Source organism: Acanthaster planci, linkage group LG02 (assembly GCF_054643075.1).
Source record: "Acanthaster planci isolate LZ-2023a linkage group LG02, COTS_SCS, whole genome shotgun sequence".
NCBI classification, from domain to species: domain Eukaryota; kingdom Metazoa; phylum Echinodermata; class Asteroidea; order Valvatida; family Acanthasteridae; genus Acanthaster; species Acanthaster planci.
The window spans coordinates 12715362-12740619 of NC_141778.1; the positions used below are offsets into that span (position 1 = coordinate 12715362).

Sequence of the window (25258 nt, forward strand, 5' to 3'; positions counted from 1 at the left end):
ATCATCGGTATTGCAAATGCATACAGGTCTGTGTGTTGCTCGCACCCTAGGCGCTATAGCACTATGTTGAGAGCCGGGTTCAAACAATTTGTGAAGAGGTGTTTTGTAAGAATCGTAGTAAATTTTCACGAAAATCAGATTCAAAATATAGGCATACTTTAACTGTGTTTAGCGGTCGAATCTGTGGAAAGGGTGTTATAAATTCTGACAGCTTCACCTCAGGAAAAAGAGAAGGCTTCATAATCTCATCTGAACGTTGGTTTTCACACAATGCTCGAAGAAGTCCGTATTTTTGTGATACAGCCATAATTATCGAAGACAAAGTTTCATTAGAAATCAACACGCTTGAGTAAGTCCGTATCGACCCAGCTGTCTCCTTCATTAGCTCCATGTCTTATCCTGCACCGCTCGAAGTAGTCAATACTTGTGTAATACAGTCGTAATTATCGAATATAGGGTTTCATCAGAGATCGACACGCTTGAGTGAGTCCAAATCGACTCATTTGCTCCCTTCAGTAGCTCTCACAAACCGGTGATATGGGAGGCGATCCCTTGCGCAGGTGCTCATACTTATTTGGAGTGGTTTTAACACGTGGGCATTTCATGACCTGTTATATAGTGACGATGGTATTAGCCATCACGTTAGAGCACTTGCATCGTGAGGACAGGTCTTTGTTCTTGTGCGATAAACTTGAGGAGACCTTAGTACTTCATTGTCCTTAAATGTAACAAACATGTCCTCTGTGAGGGCGCTACATGCAGCTCCTCTGTGAATGTTTGTCTCTGCGGATCTGGATCTGTGATTCTAACGCTGGTTCACTGCATAGGCAAGTCTAGGCCCAGTTTGTTTCATACGGATCCGGATCGGATCAGTGATCCATCATTGGTTCACTGACACCCAAACCCGCCTAATGGATGGAGCAAACCAGCGATGGGATCACTGATCGAGTTCCAGATCCGTGTGAAACAACTGGCCCGAGGACATCTTGATTTCGGGGGTGCGTACTCCAGTGAACACGAGTAGGATATGCGTGCGCATTACACTCGGGTGCCCCCTTCAGCGAGAGTATACTCTTGCTGACTCACGGGTCATAGGACATACTGTGAGCGACAAATAAAGCTGCTGAGTGTCCGTAACCTGTAAATCCACTCCCGAAACCTGTTGCATATTGCATCCAAGTTATAGACATTAATGACAAAGTCCCACCCCAAGTTTATAGGGCATCATTTTCAGCTGTGCGGGACACTAGCGTCATCAGGCCTACAATTTTTGAAGAAAAAAAATAAGAAAGTATTGTTTGCATCTCTGCACCACAAAAAGCGCATTTATAGTCACTGTAATCAGCTTCAAGCCTCGGTCGCATCGTGTTAACCTTGATCCGTCACCTCTCGCTGCCCTACTTTTGAATTGAATAGATGTATTGGCCACTATATAAAAGCAAGACGAAGTTTTCTCATGATTGATTTTATATGAAGTTTGGAAAGATAAAGATGTTAAAACTTAGTTGTTTGTAATTTGACAACTGATTGCGTCATCCTCAACCATGTAGGCTTACCTTAGGTCTTGGGTTGATGTTTACACCAACATGTTAGTTCACATTCTGTGTACCATGCTGAATATAGGATCAGATAATTGTGGTCCCGAAGAAAACAGAGGGCGCAAAACATGGAATTGTATGAATTCAAAAGGATGATTGGCTTGAGCCCAATCAGCTTAAAGCAGAAAGATGGACCATTTCAAATGGGGTTAGCGGGTTAGCGTAGCGGCTCTTTCCTCGCTTTCTACAAGTGAGGCCCGGGTTCGAGTGGCTTGGCCCAGGCTTTAAGTGCATTTGGTTTCCAGTCTATACTCGCTCTCGCGTTTTTTCCCGGGTACTCCGGTTTCCTCCTGCCTCTAAAACTGGACCTTCTTCCTACCTCCGTAATGTGATGCTGATTAATAAAGGTTATGAATAAACGTATAGTTGTTGGCGCAAATAGCCGGAGTAGTCGAAAGCACCATTAGAACAAAACAGCACTACAACTTAACCCGGTTGGTGATAGGATGGAGCACCATCAGTTTTCCAATGACACGCCTCAAAAATCAGCGATGTGATCAAACTAGAAATCGACATGGACCGATCACCTAGTGTTTGTAACTTAAACAAACACATCTTTTGTAAGTATCAAAGGGCACCAAATAGAGCATAAAATGAGTATGAGGTCGCAGACACAAAGACTGCAGTAAATACGGTAGTGCATTGTGGTGTGGTTTTCAAATTCGTATACTGGCATTGAGGGATGCAGTGACCATGTCTTGATTCTGACATTTTGAACGGCCAGTATCAGATTGTATGATCTTCAGTGCGGAAAATGGCTGAATTGGTAAGATATAATCGATATTTTACGTCAAGTGGGAGCACTTTGCTATAGGATCTACCATAGTACATCATAGTCTATTTGCCTACCAGACTGTTCGGTCGCATTAGTGAACTTTCGCGTGTTCTCTCTTCTGGTTCCTTCTAACCTCGTATGTTCAGCATCTGAGAGTAGGAAAGATGCTGTTCCAATGTATCAAACAATTAAATGAATAAATGTAAAAAGAAGGGATCTCCATCACTTTATTCTTGCGCGACTCCTCATCTCGAACTGAACCCATCAGTTAGTGCCCCTATTCAACAAAACGCTTCTATTGCTGAAAAATTCAACCATTTTAAAGCCACACCATAGAATGAAGACAATAAAGTTTACGAGTACAGGTACCGCAAAAGCAGCAATAACACTAGAGCGTACACTGGATATTAACGTTAATAGTTCATCTTCATCAATACATCGTTCTTCAGTTTGAGTATTCATTCCAATTACTTCTATAGGATTCTTCAGGAGGCTTCATTAAAATCTCGGCTAGAAACAGTGAACGAACAGTCCAGTGATCGCTGATTTGTTCACACGCACACTTTTAGTAAACTTTTATATAATGCTGGATATTGCTAATTGGCTGGGATTTGCCGACATAACCTAAATTATTCCCAGCATAAGCAGAACGAGGGCTTTCCTTTTATCACTTGCATAGAAATACCTTGGAAATACCCCCAGTCGTAGATGGTTTGTCAGTTTGCTGAGGAGCGCTTCGCTGTAAAAACAACGCTTAGATTTTTGACACGTATATAAACACATTGTTTGTACCCACTTTTTTTTACATGTTTAAGCACGACATGTTTAGTGTTATGCGTTTAGGAATGTGTTGAAATACTAAGCGGATTTCAAAAAGTAAACATGTACTACCGAAAAGTATTGAGCGTTTAAACACATTCCTAAACACATTTTAATAAACATGTCATTGGGTGAACGTGTGGACAAAGTGGGTACAGAGAGTGTTTAAACTCTAAACTTTATTTTTGTCCCCCTTGCTGAAGCCCATAGTAAATGTTTATCTAAATTTCTGTTATACCGCATTCGTCTTTGATAAACAGTCATACAGAGTCACGGTTTACTCCTTATTTTAGCTTGAGAACGAAAAGATTAGCTGAGTTGGTTGTGGGCTTATGGATGTTCAAAGCTCCCAATAGCGGTCAAATCGAGAAAAAATGAGACGGCGCACAATGAACTTCGCTTTAGTGTCTATGTTCAAGTCAAATTTGACGGACTCAGTTTGGATTTTATCAATATAAGTTTTAAATCATGTTAAAGCATTTTAACTAGTCTTTTATACGCTGAAAGAACGAAATTAATACCCCGACGGTTGAGAAGATGTGAATTAAATTACTCTAAAAGCTGTTTTTTTTCCCTTAGTTTTCAGACTGTATTGCACAGTGACTGTGGTTGTTCCCAGAGTTGTTCCTTATGTTGTGGCTACGAATTCACATGATCCCCAAATAAATGTGATTTTCGTTTTCATTCAAAAAACAAATAGCAATCTGACATTATTTTCACTCATAACCTCAGCTTCGTGTTTGTAGAAATATTCGGAGATACTGTTGTGATTAGAAATTTAACATTAACTTGGACTGACAGAGTTAAATTTGATTTAAAGAGATTGTGCCGGTTTCTAGAGACTATTCTTTTTCCGTTAGACTGTCAGCCAGCATATCCTCTTTATCCCAGTGATATTCTGATTGATTAGCTATAGGACTGGCTGTCAGAAAACGATTATTAATCTTAAAAAGGCTTCCAGTCCAAGTTTATATACTTTCAATCATATTACCACACCATCCAACCTATCCAAAAAACGAATGCTATAGTATAAAAAAGGGCCATACATCGGAAATTGACGCCTTCCACCGTTAAAGGAGTTATCAGATCAATATTTTGCTTCCTCTCCCCGCAAAATGTGCCCCGCCCCTCATGGAAAACTCCGGGCCACGTAAACTCTACAGATTATGTCAAAATAAAATATTATTCGTAACTTTCGAACTTGTTACAGAGCTCAAGACTTAAGAAAGGGATTAGTTGCAATTCACCAGAATTTCACTTTGTGTAAGCCACCGTGTGCCAGAAGCAAAGAAATACATGCACATTTCTCGCCTGATAAGAGGACGCTGCACGTTAGCTCGGGCACTTCATTAACAAGTGGAATTAGCAACCAATAAAATGAAATTATTTGACACGTTGCTTCATAGGATTGGTTGACAATAAGCCAATAATTTTACACATAAACTTATGATGGAAATTAACTATAGTTAAACAAGTCAAACGGTTCCCTCCAAAATATGTACATAGCTTTCAAGTCACTGATGCAGCCATTAGCATAGAAGAAACGTGCAGCTATGAAATTTCCAAAAGCTAATTTAGAAGAAGCGGTCCCTTAAAGGTCTCTTTAAAGGGGAAACTGTCCTAGAGACTGTAAAGCCTGATTTCCATATCGACGTAAGAAACGCAGAGATCAACGCATTCAAGACGCAGACTGCAACGCGGATATATGGAAATATGCCAAACGGAGGTGTCGCTGACAAGACAAACGCAAATAACCTGCGACCGAACGAAAATGTTGAGCCAGGTTCAACTTTGCCGACTGGTAGCCGTGTTATCCCCATATAAACACGCATGCTGGCATGACTGGTGCGCAACAAAGTCCCTCTTTCTTAGTTCCACGAATTTTGCCCATTTTCTCCTTAATACTTAAACGTCATACCCTCATGATCAACTAAATAGATCACCATTTACGAAATGCACGAAAGTGGAGTACAGGTTTGATACAGTCAATCTAAAAGGGTATTTTCCGAAAAAATTACAAAGAGTTTGGTCGCCATTTCGTTTCAATTTTTGAGTGGAAGTGTCGTCATGTACCGTCTCTTCTGTTCATGTCTGCGTCTTCGTGTCTTGCGAACCGCCTGCGTTACAAATGACCATATGGAAACCAGGCTTAATATGAATGTGACTGGTCAACGCGGGATGAATGAGCTCCCAAATTCACTTCTGAAAAGCCACTACCAGCTCACTGACATTCTAGGTTAAGGTTCAAGATTTTTTTTTCTGGTAAGCTTTCAAGTTCCATTTTTAAAGCCGGTTTATTCTGAATCTTTAAAGCAATTCAGTGAATAAGAGGTTGGCTTGATTTCGCAGGTACACTTCTACCATAAGGCTGACTGAACAATCCCACAAAGCATTGCAAATGTTGAGGGTTATTAGAATGCAGTTAACCGCTTCGAATTACGTGTCCACGGTTCGAATTTACAAGCTCGTGCGTAATTCAAGCCACAGACAAGAGCACAGCGTCCTATTAAAGCTTGGAAGCCTTACAGCGATGGTAACAGGCTCGTGGAAAAGTGGTGCGCGTATGCCTCTTCGATCAATGTGGTTCGTAAGTGACTTCGTCACAAAGGCAGACGCGACACGATTTGCAGGCTCTCATTGGACAATCGTTGAAGTTGCGCGTTAACTTCCGGTTCCATGGTACCATGTAAGTACTTAGTGTATTTTAATGCACGAGAGCCGAAGCAATTTCTATTGTATACGTATGTATATAAATAGATAGCAATCAATCAATCAATCAATCAATCAATCAATCAATCAATCGAAACGACGACCAATGCATGTAACCCTATGTGCAATGCACGTGTGCAGTGGGCGTGGTTTAAACTGAAGTGACGTCACACTTACGAACCGGATAGACCTTTTTCCTGTGATGTCACAATCGTGCTGGCCCGCCATGTGTTGTGATGGTAATGAGCGGGGAGTATTGCGATGGTAATCTACTTATTCAAGATAAAGTAGTCAAGCATGCAGTGTTCGCACATGCGCCTGCACTTGGTTGAAGCTGCTCGTAGGAATTATGCGATCGCCGTGGCCAATGCGGTCCACACGTGGTGGTACTGTACTGTAGTTTAGCGTTATCCAGTCACGTGGGTCAAAAAGGCCTTTAGGTGCTGCGACTTGCGAACAGTGTGCAGGCATCTGAAGCTTCAGAACGCGTACGTTTAACACGTTTGTTCGGTCCTAATAGACTGTGCGTGCATTTAGTTTGTATATTAGCGCATGAGCAATAGTGACATGTGGTCGTCGGCCTGAAAAGTTATTCGAGCAGACGACGCATATCGATGGTGACCCGTGTGACAGATTTGTTCTGCCTCTTCCCTAAAAGACCTCATGTGTGAATAAATTGCCAAGAATCTTTCAAATGGTGATACTTAACAGCTTCTTGTAAGAAAGATCTCTGAAAAAAGAGGTGGAACATGTCAAAATTACAACAAAGGATAACTGTGAAAAAATTATCGTTTTTTACCAACGTTGTGTCTCATTTTCACAAATTTTTCCGGGTTTACCTTCAAGTAACTTTGCTGCCACATGAAAGACTAGTAACTCTTTTGAAGAAAAAAGTTCATTCTTGGTAGAAAACCTTTTTTTTTATTTATTTACCTTTTTCCACTGGGACCCATTTTCCGTATTTTTCACCTTTTCACATTTCTGTCGAATTCCCCTCCGATCATCGGCGATACTGTCAGATTACAAAGGTTTAAACAAGTGCAGTCCAGTTTTACAGTGTTTCAAATAAATGTCTTTTCACAATTTTTGTTCTGCAGAGACTGCACTTCTTGCCTGTTATAGGTGTCGTTCTTCTTGGAGTGGACCTTCTTCTTAGTCTTTGGATATTGAATTCGATGACGACAGGACCTCCAAAGCCCGTTTCTAGGGCAAAAAACATCAGTTCTTCCACCAAAAGAAAATGTTCACGCGTTATTCCACTGGCGGCAAAGGACACCAAGTCTGCTGGAATGGATGATTTGATGACAACCATCGGAGAGCCACGTAGTTACAAGATCCAGGTGTACGACACTCGAAAACACTTGACGAAAAAAACTAACACCTTTAGACGCATCCTGCAGCATTCAAAGGGTGGCCCAAATCCCCGAGCTGACGTCCAGTGTGGCAATAACTGCACTATTGAGATTACTATTGCTGACGATAAAAATAACTTCACAGGAATGGACGCTGTCCTCTTTCATTTTTACATGGAGTTAGTTCCACTTCATATACCCCCTGCAGACATGAACCCTGAACAGACGTGGGTGTATTGCTCGTGGGAACCACCGCACAGAACCGCCGCACCGATCGGTCACCAACCAAAACTAACGGGCTTAGCAGCCAACGTTGAGTGGACCTACCATCGAGCATCCGATATCACGACTCCATTCGGATTCTACCGGCCCGGGATACCCACGGTAAATAGAACAAAGACGGCCGATGAATGGCTACAAGGAAAGACAAAGTTGGCCATCTGGATTGGAAGCAATTGCAAAACTACAGCCTGGCCAAGACTACGCTTTGTCCGAAAGCTCAAGAATTACATCCAAATCGACATGTACGGAGGGTGTGGAAAGCTCAAATGCCTACCCAGAATGTCGCCCAAATGCGCTGTGGACCTGGTGCGAAAGTACAAGTTCTATTTAGCCTTGGAGAACTCTGAATGCGAAGAGTACATCACAGAGAAAGTTTGGGACAAAACTCTCCTTCGAGGAGTTGTTCCCGTCGTTTATGGTGCCAGACGGAGAGACTATGAAGTGTTGCTCCCTCCCAATTCATTCATTTACATTGGGGACTATAAGAATATCAAAGAACTGGCGGATTACTTGAAACTGTTGGACGCTCGCCCCGACTTGTATGCCAAGTACTTCGAATGGCAATACAGTGGGACCGCCGTTACAACTGAAATATTTTACGGGATTTTCGACCTGACAAGGTTTTGCCATCTTGTGCCGATCATTGAAAGAGTTCGGAGAGGCGAGTTGAAACGAACACAAGTTTTGTCGCGAGATTATGTTCAAACGTGTCGACAGAAGTCACTCTCCAATGTGGAAATCTTGGATACGTGGTAACTAAGAACACCGAGTTGAGATTAGGTCGAAACATAAGCAAAGGCTCCTCAATTTATTTCAATCCGACGTTATCACAAAATGCAAGTAAACGTAGTGAAAATAAAACGTGGGGCCGAGGCAGGAGATCTCTCTCTCCCTTCGGCAACGCGTTGGATTCTAAACTATGGTTGATCATCAATACAAAAGCGAAAGAACGGTTCACAGAGTACATTTCGTTTGAAGTATATCCAAACACAACATAAATATTACTACTACCCACTAAATTTAAAGATAATATGGCCCTGTTAAAAGGGCGGAAGGAAATACCGATGGAACCCAACACCAGCCACATGTTCACATGTTACATTATTTGTCTAACTCAAAAATATCGGTCCAAGTATGTATAATAATATGAGCCTCGTGCTGAACCACGAGAGGGCGCAATTTTCCTAGCAACGCAGGCTCCATTGGTCGGAACTGCCCTTCGCTGGTTCACAAACGACTATGAAATGCACGCGTTACGGTCCTATCGCTACCAACAAAATGAGCACTCTTGATACCAGCATGGCTCTTTTCAACCAATTATTAGGGGGTGCTTCTGTTCAAGGAGGATAGACCTTACGAAGAACGACAGAATTTCAGTCCTTTTAGTTGTAAGCAACCGAATTCTGCGCCCTGCAACTTAATTTGATTACTTACTGCCCCACAATGTGGTAATGGGAATTTCTTGCTTACATAGCCTGGTGGGACTAGTGTCACCGTCTAGAGAAATGAGCAGGTTAGGATGTGGTGCAGCGCCAAGATGAAGACGACCATTCCTGTACATGCCGTCGTAAGAAAGAAAGTACGTAGAGCACTGTCTTGTTTTCGTTTCTTGCGTTCTCTTAGTCAATAGCCACATTACTTTCTTCTTTCGTTGGATTTCTTAACGTAATGCGATCTTTGCATCAGTGAGCCCTGACCAGTGGCTGTGGCCAACGGCAATTTAGTCTTGCGGAACTAGATTCTGGTGAGGAAATTTTTAGACATCTTTCAGATGTAATTTTGACTGTTTCAAAGCAAGAATGGATCAATCGCAATGAATGTTTCTATCTTATTTTTGTTGACTAGTTTTTGTACTACTAGTCGGAGTATTCCATGTAAAATTGTCAAATCGCAGTTTAATTAGGAGCTTTATGCGCCTTTTTAGCTTTATTTCATATTTATAAGTAAATTGCAACTTAAATTGGCAATTTGGCAGTGTGGCCTTTTAGGATCGTGAACTTATGTGACAAGGTCACATACCTGTATACTTCAGCTCTCAATAGGTTTTCTGGCACAATAGGTTTTCTGCATGGTTTGTATGAGAGACTACAAGGCTTTTCTCGTGCGTGTTCAGTCTTGTTTATTTGTCCTCGGCGTTTCTTTGTTGCGTGTTTTCATAAGTAGTAGCCCATTCAACTAGCCTGAGGTCGTTGCAGGTTGATCTCCGATACAAAAACTATTTCCTCTAAAGACTAATCGCTGATTTTTCCCTTGCATTTACTGGGCACATTCTGATTAGCTTCCTCGGGTATACACCGAATTTCCGATGAGGCAGACAGTTGATACCTCGAGGCGAAATGCTCCAAGGCACAAAATTATCAGGTTTTTAAATTACACTTCAAATTGAAGCTTATATTCGTCATCTTTTTGATGGGTTTGCCAAATGGATTTTGAGGTATTTCCAGCCACTGGGTTAACCATCACTTTCCTGTGGGAGATTATTTTATTGCCAGTCTTGAGAGTAGATGAGTCCTCAAGCCTCGTGGAAGCTTCGTTTCTCGAGGTATTGGGCGTTATATACTTTCTTTTGAAAAACAGCAAAAAACAATCAACCGGAGACCTTTGCCCCGAGCAGCGCGTTGTGTGAAAGAAATAAAAAAAAAATTGCGGGCCTCGTGAAACCCGAGGCCAATACCCGAGGCACACACAATGATGGCTAAGGCCAAAAAAAGTCTTCAGTTTCAGGTCAGCAGGCGTGTTGCCGTAGACTTGCGCATAGGCAAAATAAAAAAAATGTTATTTGGTATAATACGATGCCCAATAGCTACCAAACTTGCTTGATCAACTTGAATCCTGCTACTGCGTAATGTTAACGTGTTTTAAATGATTAATATGTACAGAAAAAGGAGTCCCTCTGGGCCCCATACATTTAGTCGGGCAATCTTTTTCAGATGACGTCATTTTTGCATTATACATTTACATCTGGGAACCAGACAAACGAGGTGGATGTCCCGCGTAAACGCTTATAAATTTTTAAACAGTACATAGTAATGGAACTAGTCTATTCAAGTGTTGGTGGCGGCGGAACCTACGTACAAGCACATGTGCGTGTATCAATTTCTAGGAAAAAAGTGAGGGCAAAAAAAAAAAAAAGAATTGACAAAAAGCAGCGTCGCTGCCCCTCTTTGGGGCCAGTCCCTGACCAGAAACCGGAGACCTTTTTGGCCTATGCAAAGTTTTCTATTTCTGACCGTGATTTCGCAATAAAGGAAAGAAATGATATCAGTCATACATTTGGTGTTTTCAATATTACGTGTATATTATTCATTATTGTGGGAGAAGTATCACGCCCACTCTCCTATAAAAAAAATTGCCTTTTCAGTTCTGGTTTTATTTATATCTGATGCGATACTGTGTATTGGCGGTAAAATATTGCAACGGTAACTTCATTTATAACGTAATCCAGGATGAAGGCGGCAGAATGAATTTATTACCCTGGTAACGGACTGCTCCGCTCCATGGACCCTCAGTTGTCTTATAGCCTCAACTAATCGAATGCATCCAATGACTGGGTTTTGCCTCGAGACTAAAACCTGGACGCAGGGGCGTCGCTAGAGGGGGTGTCGGGGGTGTCACACCCCCATTGGTTAGTTTTGTCGGCAAAATCATGGTCTGTCTGCAAACTAAAAAAGCCAGGTAGATGTCTGGCTAGGGGATCAGACTACAGTACGTTCGTTTTACGTGTCAGTTTGTCGGTTAATTTTACGTGGCACCCCCTATTAAAAACGGTCTAGCGACGCCCGTGGTGGACGACATAGGTGCCGTCTTTGGAGGCCCTAAATTTGCTCTGACCGCCTTGCAATAAAACTAAGATGAACAAACTTCTCATGTAAGCAGGTCATCTCCCGGCATGTCCAGTCAACCGATAACTTAGCCTTACATATACCAGCAATGACCTAGCCAGTCATCGTGATCGTAACATCGGCTTCATTAGGCTGAATTAAAGGGCATAATCACACTGGGAGAGCAATTTCACATATCCAAACATATGGCCTAGTAAAAAAGGAAACTGAGATAAACTTGTTTCTTTAACGTGAGTGATTATTTTTGTACAAAGTAACCATTATCTGTTTCATTATTCTCTTTCGTAACACACAAAGAAATCCAAATTGCCGCCACAGATGAACGAGCACGAAGTCAGGAATGGCTTTGCACCAAATAACTATTTTCGTGTTAAATTCATACTGTCTAGACAGCTTTTTGTCAGAATTATGTAATGTTTGCTGGGATCTCCAAAGCATGATACCCAAAAGCGATAAGAACAGAGAAGGAAGTATACGTTGGAAGAAATGGGGGTTATGTCGAAGGACACTGGGTTATAGGCTGCAGGAAGAATGAGCTCCTGCAGTGTAGGGGAGGGTGGTGCAGGTGGGTCATCGGGGCAACTGGCCCACTCTTAAGCCAAAAGCAATTAAAAGGTTTAGAAATTGAGCAGTTGCGTTTAAACAACAATATTCATATTTATCAGAGGTCAAGCTGAACATAAATTGAGGCCCATGGGAGAAATATAAATTAAACTTGAAAAATAAACTTCAAATCATGACTTAGGATAATAAATATGCCAAAACCAAACAAATTCATGTTTTGCTTAATATTACAAAAACAGAAATTGCATGACTGGAGGAAAGATGCAGGAATTTATAATTACTTTGTTTTATTTAACTCTGATGCTTCTGACATAATTACGATTGCCAATTTCAGTGTGTTATTATCAATTTACCCATTCCAACATTCATTTCGTACTCTTTTGGTGTCACGTTTTAAAGTTTTATGATGTGGTCCACTTGCCCCGGGTGTGGGGCTGGTGATCCACTTTAGGTGAATTTTTAATGAGTTAATATTCATAAATTTTATTAATGTAATTGAATTCAACTGTTTGCAATAAACAAACAAGTGCTTTGGTCATGTTTTAAGAACAATTTTATCATTTTCCTGGATTATGGAATATCATGGTTAGAATCAGGAATATGCTTAAGTGGTCCAGTCGCCTCAACTTCTCCTACGTACTGCTTTTCGATTTTTCTTCATTTCTGGCACGGTCCATTAAACCGCGCTCAGTCATGTATAATGGATACGTGGATTCTTCATTACTATTATTATTATTATTTATTTATTCGGCCATTCAGAACAGATACTGGTGGGACAATATTCAACAAACATAAAAATCAATGGACTTAACAAAAGGACATCACAAATAACAAGAATAACCCACTCCAAGTTGGCCAGGATTGACAAAAGTATACTGTGACGCCGCGCCCCTCCGACGAAGGCGAGGGCGCCCTCCTCCTCAAGACGCTGCGCGTCGGACGGCACGCCGGAGAGTCCCCCAAGAAAGTTGGTCTTCGTCGAGATGATGGCTAATCTGATTGGTGGAAACTTAATGACGTAACCCGGACAGACCTGACTTGAAATATACTTCACCTGAACACCTGACTTATATACAACAATTAATAAGTGGCTGGCTTATTCATCAACACGTTGAATCTCGGTTTCCTTTTTTAAGGCACACTGTATATACAATATACCACCACTCGTCCAGCAACGACACTTACACTAACCGGTCTTTAGTGCAAACTGCGTACGGGTGTATGTGTTGCGTGTAATCCCAAATACAGAGCTGGGTTTAACACTTAAGTGTATAATTCGTCAAAATGCTGGTATTTTTGTTCACAAAAATTTTGGATTTAAAATTTAGGCACATTTTAGGGGGAATCTGCCATCGATACAGTCACTGCCGAATCTACTGGGGGGGTTGTATTTAAACAAACATTCACAGACTGCTTCATCTCCAGAAAGAAATTAGAAAATAAAATTTTAAGTCGAATTTTCAATTTATCAAATGTAAATTTAACATTTTTGTGAAGTGGAATACTTTGTCAAATGCTGGCAAAAAAAAATAGAACGCTCCATGCTTCTCTTCTGAACGCTTTTTACTATATCACTCCAAGAAGTCAATATAGTGTAATACCTTCATAGAACGCGAGGTTCCATCAGGGATAGACATGCTGAGCAATTCTGTATCGACCCTCTCATCCCCTACGGTTGTTCTAAAACCATGCAAGGCGGTCGCTATAGCAGCGAGGAATGTTTCTACGCCGCGAAATTGGCGTCACGTTTTGTATAGATTTTCATACTGGTTCGTTGAGTGGTTTCAATGAGGACGTTTCTTGACCAACCTGTAGCAAGGAAGAAAATGTTACTTATTTTGGCATTAGCCAATACATTTGTTTCCATGCAGTTGCATGCTTATAATGCACGTACCCCTACAAACCACAGGTACACGCCTGACCAAATGTGCGGGTTTGTTGACTACTTTTTGAAAAGTCCAATCCTCAATCAATCAATCGTAAAGACACAGAGACACTGCTTCAGTCTGTGTCTTGAACATCCAGACTGCAAGTCTACAAACTACTTCTGGAAGACACATGAGTGTGTCTTAAACAACGTATCACATTTTGGCGGTACCCAGGCACTGGAGATGATATCTGGAAGTTTCTATGCATTCACCAAATCAAGGGTGAGTAAATAAAATCGTTTTCTTCACTTACTTGCAAATGTATGAACAGAAGCTACGCATCATGTCACCCTAAATCGTTTGACCACTCATACATGCGAGTGGATTTGTTGTAGTCCAAAGCACTAACATCTTCAATATCCACACATAAAGGGTGTTAAACTTACACCGCAGTGTTTGCCGTGCACACTTTATAAGATCAGAAGTTGTGGAATTTTTTTTTACTCATACAGTGATAGTCAACAAACCGCAAGCTGTTGCTGAAAAGCTTAGGCGATGAGTCTGGAAACTGATGCTATTAGAACCAAATCAACACGTAAGACATGTAAGCGTACATGCAAAAAACACACATAAAGAGTAGGCTGGAATGTCATTATCAATTTATTTTGGCTATTCAATCAGTTTTTTCGTATACGTTGATAATCAGGGCTATGTGAGCTTCCAAAATGTGGCCATGCAGAAAGCTTTAGAATCGGTAGAATACAGTTAATAGGCATGCAACTAATTTATCGGAAAGGTCTCAACGAAATTGGGAAATTGGATAACTCTGAATTGCCCCAAAGTGTTCCAACGGCTCGTGCCTGAATTGATTGACTGTAGAGGCATGAAATGGCCGTGTACAGGCGCCAGGTGGTTCGTGATTGGCTGTTTATGATAAATCAAAGACACAAAAACTGTTTCGGGGGGGGGGTGTTTTTTGGTCATTAGTACAAAAGGAATGACTATCCAAGATTAATATCGATCACATAGCTGTTGGCATAACAATTGCGTCACTCTTGTCTCTTGTGTATTAAAATCTCTGTTTTTTGGCTCGATGAAAACTTCAAAACGGATGTGTATAATTATAAATAAAATTTGTCATGCTGGCTTTGATCAGATGTATAATATTTGCATTGTCCTGGGTTATCTCAAGTGTTGGCTCACACATTCTTTACAAGCCGTAATGATCATTGTAATACTCTCTTGTACAGTAAAGAACACTGTGATCACGAGAAAGCCTCAGCTGGTTGTGAATCAAGATATCACCATATGTACATGTATTACTCAACCGAAATTTACAATGCACCCGGTTAAATATCTGATTTATATGATTCTCCTGTTTGTTTGTAAGTGTTTTCGAAATCTGTCAATGAGATCCCAACGACTTACATTTAAAGTCTTATTCAACTGAGTTTGTTCTCATTATTCTCTTAAACCATCACTCCAGGTAGAGTTAAAGGTGCCAACTTGTAAGACTTCTAACAACAAAAAAAAAGGTTTTGCAGTTTGCCCTTTCAGTTCCACGATTCCAAATTGCTGTGGTTTCAATATAGACTTAAAGAATCTTGGCTTTTTATTCTTATTTGCTTAAAACTTTAAGAGAGATAATGACTTGTGTTTTTTTTTTGTCAAGCTGAAAATAAAACCTCGATGCATCTCTTTTGTACTTGTGAGTTTTCATACTTCTTTTTGGAACCAGATCAGCAATTGGCTTAAAAAATACCCTGAACATTGATATGCTTTTGGATAACAAATTAATTATCCTTTTCAGAATATCCAATAATTCCAGGAATATACTTAATTGAATTCTTTTGTTTTGCCGCTTCCATATTAATAAGATGAAAATAACTTACGGAGATTCTGCCAAATTTATTACTAAGTGGGGCCTTTTCGCTTTTCCGTGTAATTTATTAATGTCTAGTGTGAATTGACGGTGTATTGATTTCTTTTTTTAACCCCAATTTAATACACAAGATAAACAAGGCCCTGGGGGAAAAACAAGTTTCGGGGAAAGCATTTATGGAGGTTCGTCGTCTGTTGGTCTCATTGAAATGTCAGGAAACTCTGTGCAGTTTAATGAGTAAAATAGGCACCGAATGACATTCTTATGGTTGATGGTTTCGACTTCTGTCCGGGAAATTATCTATGATTAAAATGATATTATCTAATACATTTTTAGAATAAGTATAGTTTGGGCGGAAATTTTAAGGTTAATTGTATTGTTATGCGGATGGAAAAACATTGTAAGTTTCCGTGTGGGAATTGTTGTTGTTATTGTTAATGTTATCGTCCACCTTTGAGTAAGGTACTTTTAATTTGAAACTGAAATATATTCAAGGAAATGCCATCAATTCGTCATGTATAATCTTTCACTTATTACCTCTTATGATCTTGATGAAATTCAAACCTGTACCTTCGTCCTTTATGGCAATTTTAATTAGTTATTGCAGAAAACAAACTCGTAAATTACGACGACTCTTGATCAGTGATCTAATTATTTTGTATCTGTGAACAAACAGCCTGAATGCAGTATGGGACCAACCACGGAGAAGACTCAGGCAATATGGATTGAACAAGGTACGATAACCATGCTTTACAATGTGTGCGTACTTAATCTCGTGATACACACACCTTCGATCCTTAGATTTTTTTCTATCAACATGTCCAAGCATTCGTTTGGACTAGTAAGCAAGAAGTCGTGGGTTCGATTCGCACCCAAGTACGCTTGAGGTTTTTTCACATGCCTTTAAGGGCAAACGCTGTGTATACAGTTTCATACAACACGGCGGGAAGGGCAAAAAAATTCAAAATTAATTAAGATCTCCCCGGTGTAAATCCATCCTAAGAAATAGCTGTTCGTGGTACCCGCTGCTACATCTAACTCGAGCCAACCAGCCGAGACCAGCAAGCTCGGTGGTTTAGTGGTTTAGACGTCTGCACTAGTAAGCAAGAAATCGTGGGTTTGAGTCCCACCTAAGTACGCTTGTGGTCTTTTTACAAGCCTCTGGGGGACACTGTGAGTAATATGTGTTATAAAATCGTCAGGAAGGGCAAAAGATAAGAAATCCATTCGTCTGACCTGTGAATGTGAACATTCTATTCAGTGAAAAGAGTCAGATCCCCAGATCCTCTATAGACTTGAGAGTGGGAGATTTTAACAAATTATTAGGTATCAGTCCCGTTTTAATTAAACACTGTACGCCTGATTTCAATTCTTTGGCAATTCATTGTTGTGTAAGCAAATTGCAATTAGAAAGCAAGCAAACCTTTCTGGGAAAACATATTTTCAGTCAGGAAATTATGAATCCGATCAGAAACCCCATATAGCGGGTTTATCAAAAAAGGAAACCCAACTTTAAGTGGTTACTATGGCAAAGCCACACACTTTCCAGCGGAAAACTTGGAATCATCTAAAAGTAATGAACAAATGCTTTCTAATGATGCCTCATTTAAGATTTTACCGTTAAGCATCACTGAGCACAAATGTGTTGAAATTTAGGTGCATAATTGGGGATGGTTCACTCTGACATGGGACAAAATTGACAATGAATCATTCCCCCCCTCTAATCTAATAAATTAAAATCCCATGTAGCTACAACAAAGCACAAGATAGTGTTACATGTAATACGAAACACTAACGTAGCCTACATTTTGAAGGAAATAAAGGTAAAACAAAACAACAATCAAGATGTAATTTCTCTCCAAACTTTGGCAGCCCGCAAATTGAGGCAAAATGGGAGTGATCTGTGGACGAGTAATCTAGTTCGCATGGTCGTTGCGATACGGGAGAGTCTTGATTACGTCATTTCAGTTGTTCTCAATTTGTGAAAATCATAATCTAATCTAATACCCGCAATGCCCTCGATTAATTTATGACACTGTTGGTGGTGCGGTGTCTCACTCTGTGTGCCACTGCTTATGTATAAGTAGACGTTTGTTGTTAATATTACGCATGCAGAATTGTCATTGGTTGGAAGGTCGAGCCAACTGAGCCCATTCTTCAGACTTTCATATGGCCCTGAACGAGCCAACGACGGCCACGTTAATACACTCATGACCAGCGAGCCCTACTGTGCTCACACAGGTGGGTGTCAGACCGATTTTGCCCCCTTATTACTTTAACAAAGGCGCTTCAAGCTATTAGATTAATTTACCGAAAATAGAGATGAGGAATGTGAGAGTATATTCGATTCTGGCCCAAAGCAACACTCGCTTTACTGGGTACTACAATACAAGTTTACTGCATCAACATCAAAAATGAAAAAAGGAGAAAGATCTGTGTCTTCCCTTGATGTGCAAAAAATGTTATTGGGAGGTACATAACACCTCCAGAGAGTGATCGTACATGATACATCAAAAGTGATTTTTTTTATTCGAACACTGTTGAGATGTCGCCCAACATCCTTGGTGGCGTGTTAACTTGGGAGGAGACCACTGTTTGGGACGCATCACCATTGTCACCAGAGGTGACTGTTGTGGTAAGTGATACGTCAACTTCAGTAGGCCTAACTCGGTTTTTAAATCTCTATTTAATCGAGTGTCTGATGTGTTGCTTCGTGTTGTGAGCATGATTAAGACTTCAGAAAGGAAGAATTTAGTACAAACCTAAATGTACGTCATCACATATTGCACAGGGGTTTTTTGACTTCAAGTTTACGAGATCGGTTGCTTTTGGAATACACAATTTATAACTTCATTTTGCAGATTTTTGATGTTTTCAATTGACTCTTTTGATGAAAAGTGAGAACAGTCAATTAGAGGATCTTGTAATTTGTCTTGGGCGAAACCCACAGACTACATGGTATTCAAAAAGTGTGAGTGATGCACACGAAGTATGCACCTGCCGGGGAACAAAGCTTTTTCCCTTTATAAAGAGTTATTTTCACAGTCAAGAGTAATCGGCAAAGTTACCTTAGAGAAGTGTGTTTTCAACGGTCAAATTGAACATCTTGTAATTTTTTCTTGTACAAAACCCCATGGACTACATGGCGTTCTAAGGAACACAAAATGCACCTAGTGAGTAGTGTGCCTATTGGACCATGTATCACCAAAATACATGAAAAAATGATTTAGCGGGAAAATGACTGCATTCGTATGTGTGTACATCCAGTCCGTATATGAGTCCATGAGGTGCTTGCACGGTCACCGTGATCGCAGTTTCACGTTAGTTTCTGGTCACTACTACAGGTAGCGGAGAGGAAATTATTCCGGTAGCTGGAAAATCAGGAGATATAAGGTCTAGAAATCGTAGAGTTTGTTCAGAAAAATAGGCCTCGCTCCCTAGTACCGAAAGAGCAGCGATGTTAGCTAAACATGCACAGCCGACAAGTTTGGACTATGATAGTTAGATGTCAGTATTTTTTTGCATTAAAAATGTCTCTTTTCGTGGATAAATGTTAACTTTGAACTGATCCATATTCTATTTTACCTCAAACCTTACATTTAGTTTCCTCTTCGTTCAGTTTATACCTGGAGGTAATTCTTCTGGTGAATTTCGCCAAAGTAATCTAGCTGCTTTTAGTATTAACAATTTACATAAAGTCCTACAACTGCTTGCGTAAATTGGCGCCAATTAACGGATGTGGCATAGAGTGATGAACATAAACGATGATCAGCCAAACATAGTTACAAAAACAGAAGACATTTTTTGTTAACTTGAAAACAGTTGTATCCTGGGCGGAAATGTTTTAAAGATTGTCCAATGAATGTAATGCACTTTTCTTGTATCCAAGGATTATTCGGCAGTTCCATTTTTTTGTGATTTGAATAATTGTGTAACCAACATGTATATATCAACTGCACAATGTATCACATCATATAGTAGGCATATGCGTCCACGACCACTCATAACTCGAAAGCTTATGTCTTTTACAGTTGGTTACGGTACCATGACGTCTGTACATTTAGGAATGATCACTTTTTCGCATTTTTGCAGAGAATCGCTTGATTGGAGCAACAGTTCGCGTGGGTCTCAACTCTGAAGTCACCCGTAACATGATATGTGGCTCAGCAGTCACTAAATCTCAGGCCCAACCGGGGGCATGGATTGAGTTTGTTTGTGACCCTCCTACTTTGGCTCGTTATGTCAGTGTAGATGCTAACTATGGGGCTGGTACTGACTCCCTTGAAATCTGTGAAGTCATGGTCAAGGAATATGTTCAAGAAAAGTAGCAATGAGAATTCGGTTTATGACTTAAATGCTTTGATGAAACTATTCTCAAAATAAAGTTAAATGCTAGCATGAAATTTTTGGACTGTTGTGTACTCGAGCTCGACTAGAGTCACAATTTTTGGCGACTCGACTCGAGTTCCTCATTAGAAGACCCAACTCGAGTGAAAGTTACTAAGACTCAAGTCCAAAACATAAAAGCAAACTTCTTTGCTGAAAATATCTGCATTGACTTACAGTGCCGGTTTATAATTAATATTTATGCGATGTGTAACGATCATCAAGAGTAAGATTTCATGTGATCACAATGCATGTAGAAACCCCGAGGTAAATTTTTACAATGCCCCCAAAGATTTTTCTTTCTGGTATTTCTAGGTTTTGTTCAAATATTGGTGACTCGAAATAACTCGAGCTATAAATTACTTAACTTGACTTTTTTCGTTAATGACTTGACTCGAAGTACTACGTTAAAATGACTCGAGGAAGCTGGAGTGACTAAGTTACAATAACTCGAGTCAAATAAACATTAGTGATGACTCGTTAAAACCCTTAGCTTCCCAATTTCATGGTGTTGCTAAGCACACCGTTTTACGCCGACAGAGGCTCCAAGTATTTCATTGAGACTTTAAGCAGCAAAAGGTAAACTTATCTTGGATAGGAAATTCGCTGAACGTTGTGTAAAAACAATGGAAATTTCTACGCGTGCGCAACCGTAAGTACAACCACACCGAGCACCACCGTTAAACAGTATTGGTGAAATTTTCTCCTGAAGTAAACATGAAGTCTCAACTTAAGGTTAAGCAGCGCCATGAAATTCGGCCCAGGAGTACGGTAAGTGTTTAAACAAGGAATAATTTAACGCCCTTCTCCTCATGGCTATCTAAAACCCACTTTTAAATAGGGTACAAGACACAAAGTTGCTAAGACTTTTAACGGGTTAAAGATAAAGTTATTCTTCTTTCAGTGTTGTTATTAATATACATTCATCTCGGTTGTAAAGTGTCCTTTTCTTGTTTTTCACCTTTGTTGAGAACATGTACTGTAGTTTTACCTCCCAATGAGACGTTTTGCTCTCTGAACAAAGAGGCAAGCAAGTGGGATGAGATATTTTCAAAAAAGTCAAACTCAAACTTCATCGATATTTCATCATCACATGGAATTTCAACTTGCAAATGTTCTACGTAATTCTTAAACTAATACAAATATTCCCTACAGATGGGGCTTACTGGAAATTGAAAGAATTTGATCTATATGTAGACAAAGATGTTCAAATCGAAGTCCCTATTCTTAAAATGTTAATCTTACTCTCTTTCCATTATGAATGCGAAAATGGCAAAATGAGGCCATTGGTAAGTACAGTTTCGACGGTAAATCTTTGCACTACGCTTTACTTTTAAGAAAGTCGATCCTGTAGGGCCACATTTGGTTCTAAATACGGCCGTTGTGCAAGAAAAACATGAAATGTAACTTCACCTACATTGTCTGCACTTTAGCAAAAGCCACACCTGAAACCTTTCCCTCTATTATCTACATCTGTTATCGCCTAAACTATTTGTCCCTTTGGATTAAAGTTCACAAACTTAGAAGTAGACGAATTGTATGTCAGCACTGAATGATTATTGTCAAATAAATCTGAAAAAAGAAACAGATATAAGGCCATACTGAGTGCTGGAAGAGTTTGTTCGCCAAGTGTAATTTCAGAAAATAACTTTAACAACAAATGGAGTGAGCCAGCTTGGTATTCCGACAGTGCGTGCCCCCCCCCCATTAAGTGCATAAAAAAGTTATTTGGGTAAAAACAGCAACAGGCACGTGTGGGGAGCTGTCCTATCAGAGCAGTGATATGCCGACTCACACGCGTGCTTTGTGATCAAATAACCTTGATAATTTTTGTAATAACGCACTGGCTCATACCTTGAGGAATGACTGGAAAGCAAATCTGTAACTTGCTGCTTCTCAGCTAATAATTTGGATGAAACAAAGAAAATCTTAGGCTGGATACATAAATCTCCAAAGAAATGCCACATTTCTAGCAGCTGGGTTAGATCCGCTGATCCTCTGAGCTGGAGCCATAAAGCTCGTTCAAGGTGTATTGTTTTATGTCGATGTCGTAGCCACGATTCCTTTTCTTGCATGTTTAATTTAAAATGTCATAAAGACAATTAAAATCATATTAACTCCCATGGTGTGTTGACTAAAAATCATACCATAGTCATATCACAATGTGTATCATGTAAATGTCACGTACTTTTACAAAGCCATCATCAAGCCTTTGTAATGTAATAGGCCATTGTATGCCTACTACTGACATCAGGCTTTGTCTATCCATAATGTTTTCCTATGGAACTTGGAATCCGTTGTACCCACCCACCCTTATGATTATGCAGTCCTTGTAATTTACGAATAATTCCCATAATTCTGTGGACCTTTCTTTGTGTGTTTTGTCGCATTTGTATTCTCAGAATCTTGTTTATCTTTGTGCGAGTTTGATTACCGATATTTATGAGCTTAACGTTGATATATGTAGGGCCAGACAATTTAATGTATACTCATCCTCCAGGTGAACTTTCCCCAGTGCCCTACATCGTAACCAGAATGACCCCTGTCAATTTAACAGTACCCTTCCCAAAATTACAGAATTCCCCCTCCCAGAGTGTGGTACATGCCAGGAGACTTTGGCACACAAGCAGCTAAGTTGAAACAGCCAAAATTTACCAATCCCAGCCCTGTCTTGGTGAGCTAATCTGCTGGAGCACTCTAATTACTTTTCATGTATTTGGCTAGAACATCAGTGATATTGGTATCATATAATTGTTCAATCTAGTAACTTAATTCATTCATACTCCAAGTGATGACTTCCAACTTTTCTGCAACTCATGTAGACTATTTTGGAGTGCATTTTTCTCTTACATTTTGAAACGTGATGCATAGTTACCACTTTCTTAACAAGTTGATAAATATTGTTAAGTTTCCGTTTTGAGTTTTGATGGTTGAGTAAAATAAATATAGTTCTGATTTTACTGTGAAGTCGGTGATGGTTTAGTTTTCAATTTGCTGCAGTACTCTTGTGTTTTGAGAGGGTTTTTTTTACAGAGAACGTTGATTGTTGTGTGAGTCTATCTCCGTGTTTATTTTTCCTTTTCCTTCCTATTGGCTTTTCTATGTGTTATTTGTAAAAGTAACCTTTATAATAGCTTGCAGTCGCTGCCGTTTGATTCAGACCAAATCACTGATTCCTCTGTTCGTGTACTGGGTACATCTTAATGAGTTTCCCCGGTTATGCATAGGATTTGAATATGCAGCACTTACAAAGTATGAAGTTGTAGACAATACCCGTGTATGACAAAGACAAAGTGGAAAGATTGCTGCTGCTGAACGTGATTTCGCGATCGGAGAAAAAGTTTCTAGTATGCATTTGGTGTTTATAAGTTCAACATGTATGACGCATTCTCATATTTGCTGTGAATTATTATGTCCACTTTTAATTTAAAAATACCCTTTATGAATTGTGATTATATTCATATAAAATGTGATACTTTATATTGACGAGATAAGATATGAAGTTGTCGACTTAGCTTGTAAAATGATCCAGGATGAACGTGAGCGATAACATTTATCGCCTCGGGGATTCACTGGTCCACTCCAGCATGGACTCTCGTATTGCCCTTAACATGCATCTACTGTTTGGATAGTAGATCGAGATCAGTGGTTGGACAACGCACGGCGGCATCTTTGGCGGCGCCAAATTTGCTTATGAATGCACTCCTTAAAGTCTCACTGGGAGAATTAAACTCTGACAGTCGGATACTTTGGAAGGACCCATAACTTCCTTTTCATGCCAGGGTTACTCGGTCAGAAATCTCTTTTAACCCACGATTTAGCTCCTGTTTAGGTATCCCTCGATACTATTCAAAACCTTAAAAATTCCCCCGTTCTGTTGCACGAGCCAATCCAGGAAGTCCCAAAATTTGAGCAATGAGGCCGCATGCAATCCAGTCAATGTGGGAAAAATTGACCAACTGCTAAGACGTCAAGGGGTGGTTGATTTTCCTTTGTTATCTATCTCTAAAATGGGTATGGGCCGAATGGACGAATGAATGACATAACAGTCTTTACCTGAACTTGCTCTACGCTGCCCTCTTTGTTTTGAGTACACTGTCACCAACAAGAAGGAGACTGGCTGCAGTATGCGAGCTCTCAGTTGAAGTGCGCCCTTCACCCTCCGAAACCATTTCTTCCGAGTTTCAGCACTCCAGGTTAAAGTACCCAAAAATTTGTAGGAATCCTTGGCTTCATTACCAAACAGACTGGAATAAAATGGACAAACGTCTCATGTAAACAGGTAATTTCCTGGCATGTCCAGTCAGCTGATGACTCATGTATCAGTAGTGACTAGGCCAGTCATCGCGATCGCGACATCAACTTTATGAAGCAGACAGAAAGGACAGAAATACGCTGGGGAGAGCAAATCAAATATTGAATTATTCAGATATCTATAATGTACAAAATATGATCAAACTACAGTCAAACATAGATGATAAGAGCAATGTAAATACAAGGTCACATTTATAACAAGGACTGTTATCACAATTTTAGGTCTTTGTTTTCCATTACTGTTAACAAAGGGTAATTATTAAAACAAAGTAATTTGTGAAGTCCCAAGGACCATGTTATAACTATGTTCCACTGTAATTACTCCCTGGAGACCGCCAATTCTACAATAAACGACGTCAAGACTTTGTGGTAGAGACGATTCCGACTAAATTAAAATTATGCAATAGACTGATTCCTTTTCATAAACAGTCTCCAGACGTCTTCACGCTGACGAATGTAGGGACCTGTGGAAGGTAATGAACTGTAGAGGAATTCCTCCAGGTTCATCTTGAGGAAAATAAACATATAGCTGCAGCTGCGCCCATAATGCATCAAGAAAAGATGTGTAGTTTATGAAATATTCTTGAATACAATCTTGATATTCGACTGAGCATTCGACATTAATCGGTGGTATGAAGTTAATTTCCGAAAGATGTGATCATAAACATTAAGGGGGTTATTTAGAAACTAGAACACCGTATTAAATATGGACTAATCATAGAGTCAGTATTGTGAATCATACCGGAAAATAGTGACGTAAGCCTCAATTCCTCCTGTTGTGAGATTGTCTCTATCGTTGATATAAATCAATTTTTTATCACTTAGTGAAGTTGCTTATTTGTTAAACTTCACCTGAAACTGCTTTTC

At 40.0% G+C, this 25258-nt stretch overlaps 2 protein-coding genes across 3 annotated transcripts; both read left to right on the top strand.

The window, feature by feature from the left end:
* Positions 1-2235: 2235 nt before the first annotated feature.
* Positions 2236-10805, top strand: LOC110980446 (core alpha-(1,3)-fucosyltransferase-like). 2 transcript variants are annotated; one of them, XM_022237130.2, is made up of 2 exons: positions 2236-2364; positions 6999-10805. In XM_022237130.2, exons 1-2 carry the CDS (start codon positions 2353-2355, stop codon positions 8289-8291), a joined length of 1305 nt encoding a protein of 434 aa, XP_022092822.1. In that variant the 5' UTR covers positions 2236-2352; the 3' UTR covers positions 8292-10805. The 2 variants fall into 2 exon arrangements, with proteins under 2 accessions (XP_022092822.1, XP_022092823.1); XM_022237131.2 differs by lacking the exon at positions 2236-2364 and adding an exon at positions 6192-6389.
* Positions 10806-13246: 2441 nt separating this feature from the next.
* Positions 13247-21666, top strand: LOC110980445 (uncharacterized). Its single transcript, XM_022237129.2, has 5 exons — positions 13247-14091; positions 16368-16425; positions 17807-17932; positions 18237-18326; positions 19784-21666. The coding sequence occupies exons 1-5, from the start codon at positions 13729-13731 to the stop codon at positions 20017-20019; spliced, it is 873 nt and encodes a 290-aa protein (XP_022092821.1). The 5' UTR covers positions 13247-13728; the 3' UTR covers positions 20020-21666.
* The last annotated feature ends 3592 nt before the right edge of the window (positions 21667-25258 follow it).